This window comes from Artibeus jamaicensis, unplaced genomic scaffold (genome assembly GCF_021234435.1).
Source record: "Artibeus jamaicensis isolate MK-2021 breed Jamaican fruit bat unplaced genomic scaffold, CSHL_Jam_final scaffold_1964, whole genome shotgun sequence".
Lineage (NCBI taxonomy): Eukaryota > Metazoa > Chordata > Mammalia > Chiroptera > Phyllostomidae > Artibeus > Artibeus jamaicensis.
Genome location: NW_026522030.1, coordinates 26,947,422 through 26,960,076, shown reverse-complemented (window position 1 = coordinate 26,960,076; position 12,655 = coordinate 26,947,422). Strand labels below are relative to the sequence as shown.

Here is a 12,655-nt window from a genome sequence, read left to right as displayed (position 1 = left end):
ATGGGCCATTATCTCCAGTGTATCTGCTTGTTCACATAGAAATGACAGGTGCGGGTGCATTTAAGGGGCAAAGCTGGACAGAACCTGTATTTGGGACTGGTCCCAAAATACAACACACAGAGCTTTTGCAGCTACTCAAATTTCGTATCTCTGTTAAAAAAAAAAAACCCTTCCTATTCCCATAACACTTGTTTTCCTTGTGGTAAGAAACATACAGCATGAAGTCTACCTCCTTAATAAAATTTTAAAGGTGCAGTAAAGTATTGCTGACTCTATGCACGTTATTGTAAAGCAGACAGCTAGAATGCTCGCCTCTTCAGTGACTGAAACTCCACAACCCATGAACAGCAACTCCCCACTTTCCAGCCCCTTGCCCCTTCAACCAAAATTCCAGGTTCTGCTTTTAAGGGTCTAACGACTCCAGGCACCTCTTCTATGTGGCATCGTGTAGTATCTGCCCTTCGGTGGCCAGCTAATTTCACTTAGCACAATTGCTGTCATGCATACTGTAGGAATTCCTTCTTTTTAAAAGTGGAACCATTGCTTTGTTTGTTTTGTAAAGCTGAAACATCTTCAGCTTTATCCATTCATCTATGAAATAGACACTTAGATTGTTTCCACCTCTTGGCTGTTGTAAAGTAATGCTGCACTGACCGGGAGTCACAGTACTCACAAGGAATGTGAGTAAGTCTGCGAGACCCCGATCTCACTTCTTTTGGCCGTATACCCAGAATGGGATTGCAGGGTTTAACTTTTTGCGGCACCTCCACACTGTCTTCCACAGCGGCGGCACCACTTTACATTCCCACCAACTGCTGTACAAGGGTTCCCTTTTCTCCACATCCTCTGCAGCACTTGTTTGCCTTACGGTTTTTTGGGTAACCACTGTCCTAACAGGTGTGAAGTAGTAGTTCATTATTGTTTGATTTGCATTTCCATCATGATTAGGGATGTTGACCATCTTTTCATCCTATACTTTTTTTTGCCTGAAGGACAATGTATCCCAACTATGCGGTACCAGCAAATATGACCTTCTCATAAGTAAATTCCCTTCTTTTTAATCAGAAACCATTCCATTCCAATTGATTTTTTACATGTCTTAAAAACTGTGACACGCTTAAAAACTGTGACATGTCTTAAAAACTGTTCCACCTTCAAGATTAAGAGAAAGGACATCCAGGTAAAAGGCATTCTGGGCATCCCAACGCATTCAGAGCTCTGCCCTGCTCCCCAAGGACTCACCTGTCAGGGTGGCGTAACCTAGAGACAGAATATTGTTCAGTGACATTTGTTGAGCCAGAACAAGGTCACTCCAAAAGTACAGTAACATCCAAGAGCAAAAAAGAGAGTAAAAACAGACCATCTGTGGGTCAAAATACTACCCCACAAACTTGGAAGGGGAAGAAGGGTCTCAGCTGAAGTTCTGAGTTGAGGCGCCATGGAACTACACTCCTACTGTTCACAGGTAGGGAACAGAGGTTTCCAACTGGACACAGCATCTTTTTCACCTCTGTGCTTTGACCTTCACAGAGAACGCAAAATTGGAAACTTGCGCTTAACATCTAGACTTTTCACCATCTGTAGAAGTTGGCATCACCTGGCAACACTGGGCCTGTACCCCACCTGGCAGCAGCTGTCCAGCCCCCCACAGATGAAGCAGAGGCTCCTCCTGGCCCGGGCTCCTCTCCACTCCACGGGATCAGTCTCCCTGCCTGGTCTCCCTGCCCGGCCTCCCTGGAGGCCTCTGAGTGTGAGCCCCGCTCCACCACGTCATCCACTCACAGGTGAGAGAACGGAACCAAGATCTCATCTGACAGGGGCCTAGAGTCTCCCTCGCTGGAACTATGACCCTACCACAATGGATAAATGAAGATAACGTCTCTATCGAAGACAGGAGGAACCTCCCTGCATGTGACTGGTTTGCTTGATTTCTGACCACAGGTGAGAGCTGGATCCAGACCCCCGACCCACCTCGCGGTTCTCAGCGCTCTCTACCCTCGCTGATCAGGTCATCTCTGGGTAGGGAGAAACTGGCCAAGAAACTTTGATTTTTGACAGGACACTATTTGAAAGTCAGTGCCCAATGTAGTCCCAGACATGTGTGAATACAAAAAAATGTGGAAGGGAGAGAAGGAGGGAGAAGGGAGAAGGGGGAAAAGGCAAGAAAAAAAGTTTCTTCTGTAGAAAAATGACAAGACTGGGAAAAATTTAACATAAATTTTCCCATGGCATTATGCCCTTTCAGAGAAGATCAAATGAGCAATGAAAAATGAGAAATTAATGTTTTCAATCCTATGTAGTTGTTAAGGATTTCATATCTTTTAAAGGGTACTTCTAACACTTGATAAACATGCAGGCCTTCATAAAGAAAACATTTCCTATGGATTCCAGAGTTGACATAAATCATGTTTATATCACTTTACCCAACTACGAACAAACATAAACCAGGTATAAACTCCTTATACTCCAAAACTGTATAAGACCAAGACACATTTACAAAACCACTGAAAATACAATTAGCAACTGTCGATCTCATCTGACAGGGGACACGCTTTAACTGAAACTGAGTCACCGAAGCACTGCCAACCTGGTACCAACAGCCTGCACGAGGTTCTTTTGAGCGCACTGACGTGAACAAAGCCCTGCTCCCCCATCACTTTCCACTGAGACTGCAGACGACCCAGCACTGCTGTCCGTTTACACGAACGCCTCATTCACACAGTGAGCCCATGGCTCAGCCTTCCTTACCCACTCACAATAATGTGGGTGGCGCTGTGGGATGCTGCACAATCCTAATCACAAAGCAGGCCGTGCAACTGTGCAGCCAAAACTATGATGGAAGAGTCACCCAAGCAATTCCACATGTGCTCAAGTTAATTATTTTATCTTTCATTAAATGAAAACAGAAATGTTTTCTCTCCTAAGATGCCTAAGTATACATGCAAAGACCCCAAAGGATCTATAGCCTCTGGGTTGAGAAACATTCTTGACATGAAATGCGCATAGTCCTGAGTATGTGCCAAGAGGTGTTTTTCCATTCACTGTACTGCATCCCAGGTCCTTCCGGCATCAGAAACTTGAAGGTCAGGGTCAAGTCTACCAAGTCTCACTAGTGCCTAGGACACTGGCAGGCACATTAATATTGAGTGAATCCGAGAAAGAATTAAATTAGTTAGAGCTACTGCATCTGTATATCTTGTTTTTGTAAAACATACAGGCTAAGGCCTCAAGGGTTAAAATTCACTTATTCTCTTTTTATAATTGACAAAGGCAATTATAATTTGAAAGGCCCCAAATATTTACAAGTTGAAGCAGTGATACCGTTTTCCAGGGAAGCAATTCCAAGGAAATCATGTGTCACACATACTCCACCTCCGTCTCCTCTCTCTGGGAAATGGTGTTTATTTTGCATTTTACAACCTGATATGAGAGTAAAATTGTCGGACAGAAACAGCCTGAATACCCATGCTGATCATTTCCCATTTCTTCCTTCCAACTACATAGTGAAGCCAAGGGCTCCCTAACCCTGAGCAAGAGAGATATGAAGCAAGAATGTATACTGTATATACCATCTTAGGAGGAAAAAAGCCAGACATTTGGATCACTATGGCATTTGAACCTCTCCCATCATCTGAAGATTCTCGTTTCAGTGGTCAGCTCCCACACCTCCATTCAAGGTAGAATAACAGGTTGTAGCTATTGAAGACTATATAACCAGGAAGAAATAAAGAAACAGGTAAAGATTCCCACTTACTCAAAGCAATAAGAGCAGCGTGACCATGAACTTGAACAGTGGGAGAGGAGTAAATCAACATTGCGGGTTAAAGACAAGCAACAGAGGAGTCGGTGGTTCTTGGAGTACAGTCTTCCAATGACACCCCATCTTAAGCCTTTCCTGTTTTGCCTGACCATCAGGACAGAATAAATAATCTCTCACCAAAACCAGAGAGAAAAGCACTGGACAATCAGCAAGATCTGAGGGTCAGAGCTGGCTACTGCATGTACAACCAAAACTGACAGTCCTCTAAGACTAGGGATGCCAGAATACCATCTGGGGCCAGGAGGCCAAAAAGAAATGATGACATTGAGATGAAATTCAAATATCAAAACCAGAAGGGAATGCCAGTAAGTGGAACCCATACAAACTAAGTCACGCACAGACTCCTGCAAGGCTCCGAAGGTTCAAGGTAGAGCCGTGGTTTTCTCTACCAACAGGCTTCTCCACCTCAGCAGCAGGGTAATGACACATGTAATTGTCCTAGAGGACGTATTAAAGAGAAAAAAACAACAGACCAGCAATGGTGGGAAAACAAAGACAGATAAATGATGGATAGATCGATTCAAACCCACCCCAGTTCTGAATCTCGATTCAGAAAGGCACAGAAGCTCTGAAAAACCTGCGGCTGGTGCACTGAGATCCCAGAGCCAGTGCCAAAGGTACATGTCACACATAGTCAAAAAAAATCCTTAAGCCCATTCCAGGACTGGGGACCATCGTGCCTTGAGGCTGGATAACTCTTTAACTCCTTGGATAAACACAGTAGTAGATTCAGCATATGTGTAACATAATACAAGTATATATTTATCTTCAAACACTGCAAACACAGTCCAAAACACCCAGATACCCATATTTTGAATATCAAGAGCTGAGATTAAACAGAGAAGAGCTGATTTGTCTATCCTGTGTCAGGTTGGCTCAGGGCCATAAACTCACTGAGGGATAAGAGGAGAAACTAAGGCACTATCTAATCAATCAGTGTCTCTGGATCCTGATCTTCACCTTGTCTCCTCTCTCACTCGCTGCCTCCAGCCCTCCTCCGTCCGTGTTCACCTACTTCTGCCTCCCTCTCTTTTCTCCCTTTGCTGTCCTCCCAGCGCCACGCCATAGTAAGTGAGCGGGCTGCCGGAGCAACTACACTATTACAAAAGACCATCCGACAGAGAAGCCAAGAGGACAGCACGTAAAAGAAACCCTAATCGGTACTCAAACTATGCCTCCACCACATGTAGGTGCTCATTTTTAAAAATGTCCTTGTTAAGTGGGATTAGCGTTCAACTATTGACTTCTTCCTCTTGATTTTAGTAATCATCATTATATGAACATGCCAAACTACACTGTGTTGGCAATCTATGTACAGTTCACCCATGGGTAGTTGTGGTTTTGCTTAATTAAATTTCTTCTTTTTAAATTATTAAGGAAAAGACTCCCCTTCAAGGCTGTGTGTGTAGGCAGGTCACAAACCATGCGCCATAGCTGGCCACACAGGACCAGTCCTGGGGTCTGACCTAATCCCACCCTAGCCCTGTCTGACAGGTCACCAGTTGCACTAATGCCCAATACACTCTTGATACCTGCCCTGGGTCTCTCCTTGACCTGGCGATTAGGGCAGAACCAGTGTCCCTTCCCAAAATCTGGCTGATACCAGCGCCAACCTGACCTTCATGCTTCTGTTTCTGAGAATGTAGGGTTCTAAGCTAATTTATCAATTCACAAATGACACTCGATTGCTACAAATGGGAGTTGAGAAAACTCCAAAAAGCTTTAGCTCTGACCAGAGGAGAAATCAATTCTGCCGTCCCTGCCCCTGGTCAAATAATCAATGCGTGTGCGCACCCACAGGCACAGGATTCCTTCTCTCCTTGCCAATCTCTGAGCACCACAACCAGCTCACACTGACAATCTAAAAAATATAGAGAATTGACAAAAGAAATGCAAAAAGGCACCGAGCATGAACTAAATGCTTTCTCAGTATATGAACCAAGGAATTAAAGGCAGGTTTATTTGATTCATCCAGGACATATTTATTGAGTCTATTTATTGAATACCTACTGGGTACGACTCTCCCTTTCACCAAGATCATGCCCCTGGCACCAGAAACTGGCCAGGCTATGTTATTACAAGTCTGCTCTCTGTCTCTACCCAGACGTTCTCTCCCCACATCAAGGGTTTTCCTCCCCACAAACAGGATCATACCTCTCAGTATGATCTTCCTTCGGGAATTCTCTTACATAACCACATCACCTTGTGCATTCTAGTTTCATCTGCTGGCTGATCTGGTTCCAACTCAGTAGAAGTGTTGACCATCTATCCTAACCCTGGATACCATGTACACATGCCCAGCTCAGGTTAACAGGTCTTGTGACTGCTCGGGACCCTCCCCATCCAGCCTTTAAGGGAAGGAGTCCTCAGTTTTTAAGAGGAATAAAACTTAAGAATGAGTTGACAAAAGAAATCAAGGAAGTCACAAACAAATGGAAACATATACCATGTTCATGGATTAGAATAATTAACATCATCAAAATGTGCATACTACCCAAAGCAATTCACAGATTCAACACAATCCTTATTAAAGTAGCGATGGCATATTTACAGACATAGAACAAACACTTCAAAAATTTATATGGAACCATAAATGACCCCGGATAGCAGAGGCAATTTTGAGAAAGAAGAACAAAGTAGGAGGGATCACAATACCTGATACCAAACTGTATTACAAGGCCACTGTAATCAAAACAGCCTGGTATTGGCATAAAAACAGACACATGGACCAGTGGAATAGAACAGAGAGCCCAGAAATAAACCCAAGTCTCTATGGTCAATTAATATCTGACAAAGGGGGCAGCAACATAAAATGGAGTAAAGATAGCCTCTTCAACAAATGGTGTTGGAAGAACTGGACAGCTACGTGCAAAAAAATGTAACTCGAGCACCAACTTACACCATACACAAAAATAAATTCAAGGTGAATGAAAGACTTAAATATAAGCCATAACACCATTAAAGTCCTAGAGGAGAACATAGGCAGGGAAATCTCAGATATTTCACGCAGCAACATTTTTACTGATATGTCCCCTATATCAAGGGACTTAAGGAAAGAATAAACAAATGGGATCTCATCAAAATAAAAAGCTTCTGCACGGCTAAAGAAAACAGTATTAAAATAAAAAGAGAACCAACCATATAGGAAAACATAGTTGCCAATGATACCTCAGACAAGGGTTTAATCTCTAAAATATATAAAGAACTTACACAACTCCACTCTAAGAAGACAAGCAACCCAATTAAAAAATGGGCAAAGAACTTGAACAGACACTTCTCCAAGGAGGATATACAGAGAATCCAGAGACACATGAAAAGACGCTCAATATCGCTAGCTATCAGAGAGATGGAAATTAAAACCACAATGAGATACCATTTTACACCAGTCACAATGGCCATCATGAACAAAGCAACAAACAACATGTGCTAGAGAGGTTGTGGAGAAAAGGGAACCCTCGTGCACTGTTGGTGGGATTGCAGACTGGTACAACTACTATGAAAAACAATACGGAATTTTCTCCGAAAAATAAAAATGGATTTGCCTTTTGACCCGGCAACTCCACTGCCAGGATTATACCCTAAGAACCCTGAAACACCAATCCAAAAGAACTATGCACCCCAATGTTCATAGCAGCACAATTTACAATAGCCAAGTGCTGGCAACAACCTAGGTGCCCATCAGTAAATGAATGGATCAAAAAACGATGGTACATTTACACAATGGAATTCTATGCAGGAGAGAGAAAGAAGGAACTACTACCCTTTGCAACAACATGGATGAAACTGGAAAGCATTATGCTGAGTGAAATAGACCAGGTGTTGAAAGACAAATACCATATGATCTCACCTTTAACAGGAAGCTAAACAACAAAACAAACAAGCAAGCAGGAAAAAAAACAAAGACACTGAAAAAGAGAACAGACTGACAGTGTCCAGAAGTGAGAGGAGAGAGAATTTCAGGGGAAAAGGGGAAGGGTTTACAGGAACAGGTATAAAAGACACACGGACAAAAACTAGGTGGGGTGGAAATGGGAGGGAGCAGGGAGGGCTGGGTAGGTGGACAGGCTGGGATGGGAGTAAAAGACAGAAAACTGTACTTGAAGAACAATTAAAATTTTAAAAAGTGTTTTAAAAAGAGAATGTGTTGACATGCATCCCAGAGACCACTTTCATCCTTTCACAATGCAATATTATTTTCTAATATCATAGTAACTGATGACTGGGAGTTTAATGCAAATTTGGATCTAGGAGCTTGAATAAACTTGGAAATGGAAATCACTACCACGTTTTGCCTCTACAAGAACCAAACATTCTTACACCTGATACTTGTTCTCAAACTGCACATGAATATCCACCACCCCCCACCATAGACATGGGACAGAGTGCCACCGGCAGGGAGGTGGAGTGTCAGGAGGGAGACAAAGCCAACAGATGCAACAGCACACTCCCTGAGAGCAAGTTCCCTTTGGAAGAAAATATAATATTTTATATTAAAACAAGTTCCACTATATTATGGAGTAAAATGACAACCAAATATGTGATTTTTTAAAATATAAAAACTCAAGACTTCAATGAAAGCACCTGCTTGCAGCAGTCTGCTGAGCTATATCCACAACATATGGAGTTTCCTGCAAATAACTCTCTTGTCTTTAAATGGTCTTCGCGGAAATTTTTGAAAAATATTTCACCCACACTACGAACTTCTTGAGGGCATGAACTACATCTCACCACTCTCTTTGTCTCCAGGGACCTAGGACAGTATCTAAGATAGTGTCTGGCACAAAAGATACTCAATAATGTTTGCAGAATTAATTTGGCTGAAAAAATGGCAATGACATCATCAATAACTAAAGATTTTTATCACATTTGGATGGTAGGAAGGGAAGGACACAACTGTACAAGGAAGTAGAATAGAAGCAATCCAATTTACAAAAACAGTTATGGCTGCCATGGTAACAATCAGACCAAGCAGCTCCGTTTGGTTCTTTTCCACTCACACAAGTAGGAAAGCAAACACTGTACTTGTTAAGCCCCATCAGAAGGGATTGAGGCTTAGGACATGAGTCTAACAAGTGACACCAGTAGCCATTAAATTTAATAACCTTTGAGGAATTTGAAAAGGTATCATGATAATAATAATATCACCAATACTAATAAGTTCTGGTTTGTACACTGATCCTGGGAAGGTCATTTTAATCATCTAAGTGTTAAGTATCTGCTGCTGAGACCTAACAACTGAGAAAAGCAGATCCACATGTGTGTGTGTATATATATACATCAAATTAATATGATAACACAGCTTTCCTTATTCCTAAAATTGTATCCTTTTAATTGGCCGGACCCAAACCAAGTTACAAATGAAAGGTGATTCAAAGAGCATAGTTTATAGCAAATGTTTAAATTGTTCCTCTCCCCTGGTGGAGACACTGCATTTTAACTCATCTGTAAATACTAGAAAAAAATGGGTATCACACCCACTTTCTCTACACAATCCCTCTTATACTGCAGTGAGTCACTCTCCAGGCCAGGGTTCCCTGTACTTTCTAAACTGGAGAGAGAACCTGGGAGGAGGCGGAAGTGAAGACTCCCTGCCTTGCAGGTCTACTCGGTGAATGGGTAAGTCAGGCCACTGCAACCTCCTAGGGCTCCTTCCTTTTCAGGGTCTTACGTCTCAGGTATGTGAACTGCCAACCAAAACAATCTTTCAAGTTTTTTTTTAATAACAGCCAGAGCCCCTTAAAAACTTCAACTAAAATCTAAGCAGAAAGCAAAAAAGAAAAAAAAGACAGCATTCACATGTTTGCAGTGCCTGAGGAAGAAGTGATAGCAGCTGCCTGAGACATACCAAGGCACCGGGAATAGACAGATGCAAACCAATCTCAAAAAAAAAAAAATCAGATGAAAAACAAAAACAAACAAACAAAAAACTCCCTGAGTAGCTTCACCTCCCTGCCCTGAATCAGCAAGCACTCCTTTTTTCGCTAAGAATTAAGTTAGTAACTTTGTATTAACGTTATTTCTGTTGGAGCCATAGGAGTAGAGAATTTATTGTATGATTTTATCATTTTATTCTGTTGTATATAAAGAGAGTTTTTCAATTTACAACATCTAGGATCAAATCCCTGCTCTTTTATTAATTGGCCAGTCCTTTAATATTTTACAAGTATAAATTTCTGGGTCTAAGTTTCATCAGTCAGAGCAAAGAAAGTCTTCCTCCCAAGGTTATTCTGAAAATTAAAATGAACTCCGTAAAATGTGCCTACCACACAGTAGGCATCAATGAATATGTGTCCAGCAATATAAATACCCAACAATGTCTCTTCTTCTACTTAGTAGTAGGAAAACAACATATGCAGAAACTGCTACAGAGAACACCGAATTGGCAAAGGGCCCCAGTCACCACCGCTCCCGCCTCCCCGGAAGTCCTCCAAGTAAGTGACATAAGCAGGTCATTGAGGAGCCGGCGCTCCTAAACCCATGTCCTGGAGGAGTCTCTAGACATTGAGAATTTCACTCTGTCTCGTGTAATTAACAAAGAGCCTTTTGCAGGGCTCAGAAATGAGCACATGAAACTTTGTCCCCTAAACCCTGATTATGAATGCATTCTCCTTCCTTAACTCTTAGGGGATCTCGGTCTTGGAAAAGTTAGTGAGTCGGTGAATGGAGGACAGCAACTCACAGAGTAGGGTCCGGTGGGTCAGCACAGGAAAAACCATTTTCACCTCCAGCCCTCCAACCCAGACACGCACCTGGGAATGAACTTGGCCTCTTCCCCAAGTCTCGCCTGGAAGTCCTGCCAAGCCTGGCTGGGGCCCACCGCGCCCCAGGGGGCTGCCAGCACTGCCGCTGCCGCCCCCTCGTTGCCTTCGTCTTCCTCCTCCTCCTCGCTGTTCCCGGGGTCCCACCCAGCCTGGGACTCCGTGGGCGCTGGCTCTGGCAGCCCGCCGACCCGACGCCGCCCCCCGCGGCGGGCCCCACGGAAGCCGCGCGCGAACTCCTGGAACGTGATGGCACCGTCTCGGTTGGAGTCCAGCCGCTGGAACACAGCCTCCGCGTCGGCCGGTCGCACGCGCAGCTCTGCGCACAACGCGCTGAATTCCTCTCGCTCTAGGCGCCCAGAGCGGTTCGCGTCACAGGCGGCAAAGACTGACCGCAACCGGGCCAGCTCCTCCTGGTCCCCGTCCGCCTCCATCCCTGCCGACGGGGCGGCTGAGAGAGCTCCGGGACGCAGCGTGGCGCACTGTGCGCCCGGGCTTCAGCGACAGCGGGAAGTCCGGGGCCACCTGCTGCCGGCGGGAGTCGTGGCGCGTAAGACTTGTCCGGCTGGTTCGACCTCTTTTGGAAACGTCTGGGTAGCGCGAGGGGACTGTGCGGGTTGAGGGCGGCGCGTTCCAACGCTGGCCTTGGACGCGGATCCCCGTAGGCTGCCTACTTGCCCCGGGAGCCCCGGTGAGTGCGCTTCCTACCGTGCACTCTACTCAGGAGCGTCCGCAAGAGACTGAGCCCCCGCTGCGTCTGCACTGGCAACTTTCCCGAAGGGGCCGGCTCCGCCCAGCCAGAGAGGAGGAGCGCGCGGCTCTGGGTTCCCAGGCCTCGGGAGCCCGGCTGTGCTTTCTGTATTGGGTTCTGGTTTGGGGCTTTTGAAGTCGGGGACACGGCCGGAACTGGAGGTGCGGTTGTAGCGTTGCCAGGTCCTTTGGCATACACTCTCTTGCTCATAAAGGGAACTTAATTCCCCACAGATAAAGTTGCTGTCGTGAGCGTGGTACACTAACTCACTGGGCAGAAAAGAGAAAGGTAGGGGCAGTGTTCCAAATTAATTCATCTTATGTGTAGTTTATTCTCTTTTAATTGCAGGAAATTGATAAACTTCTATGTATACAAGTTTTCTTACAAATCAAGAGGAAAGATTGACCCCATTCTCTGGTTTTACTGGCTCTCCTTAACACATATCCCTCCAACATTAAGGTCCAACTAGTAGGTAAAACAGTAGATTTTCCAGATACCCACATTCAAATAATTTTTCTTAGTTTTTGTCTCGTCAGTCTTAGAAAAAGTTAATAACCTAAATCATTGGTAGGGAGCAATATTTATGAGAATGGGGTAGTTTAAAAAACTTAAGGAATCGACATATCCAAGTATATGTTCCCCTTTGATCTTAAACACTTAACAATGCTATTATTTCTTTACTGCTGTTTTATGGGTATAAAGTCTTTAAAATTCATTCATTTTGATAATTTTTAAAAATCTTGCCCGTCAATTTACAAAAGACCTCTTGTGATTTATGTACCATATGTTTCTCACCGTGATTCTTACAGCCTGTGAAAATGCATTTGAGTTAGTTTTACTTTACTTACATTATCCGTTCCCTCCACTTTTTAGACTTTCTTTACTGCCATTTCTATTATTTATGACTCCATATTTCCATTTTACTTCATTCTGGATTCTCTTTATTGCTTATTACTTTGATTTTAAAACTATGATATAGTAGGGGATTTGACTGACACATTCCCTCAGGCTAGTGTCCTTAAACATAAAGCTAAGTGCTAAACTTCTGAGAAACTGTTTCTTCTTGAATAGTACAATAAACACCATCAACACTCACAGCATCTATCAAGCTGTAAATACCACTGGTAATGTCCATCTGTAAATTTAACTGGTAAATTAGAAGAAACCCTGGTCTTAGCAATCTAATTGCTAGGTAAATGTGTTCTTTTACTTTTAATCCAACTTTCATATTCTTTTTTTTTCTGTTGTTTAATTTCCATTGTTCCCATTTTTCCATTACTATCCCCAGCTCTACCCACCCCCACCTGCCACATTCAATCCTACCCT

The 12,655-nt window shown here is 43.6% G+C and overlaps 1 protein-coding gene across 2 annotated transcripts in view; it reads right to left on the bottom strand.

The window, feature by feature from the left end:
• RASEF (RAS and EF-hand domain containing) overlaps positions 1-11,309 on the bottom strand; it is a 69,551-nt gene extending 58,242 nt beyond the window's left edge. For both annotated transcript variants that reach the window (XM_037153783.2, XM_053656582.1), the window contains exon 1: positions 10,570-11,309. In XM_037153783.2, coding sequence (XP_037009678.2) covers positions 10,570-11,012 — 443 coding nt within the window. In that variant the 5' untranslated portion in view covers positions 11,013-11,309. The remainder of the gene's footprint in view (positions 1-10,569) is intronic.
• Between the last annotated feature and the right edge of the window lie 1,346 nt (positions 11,310-12,655).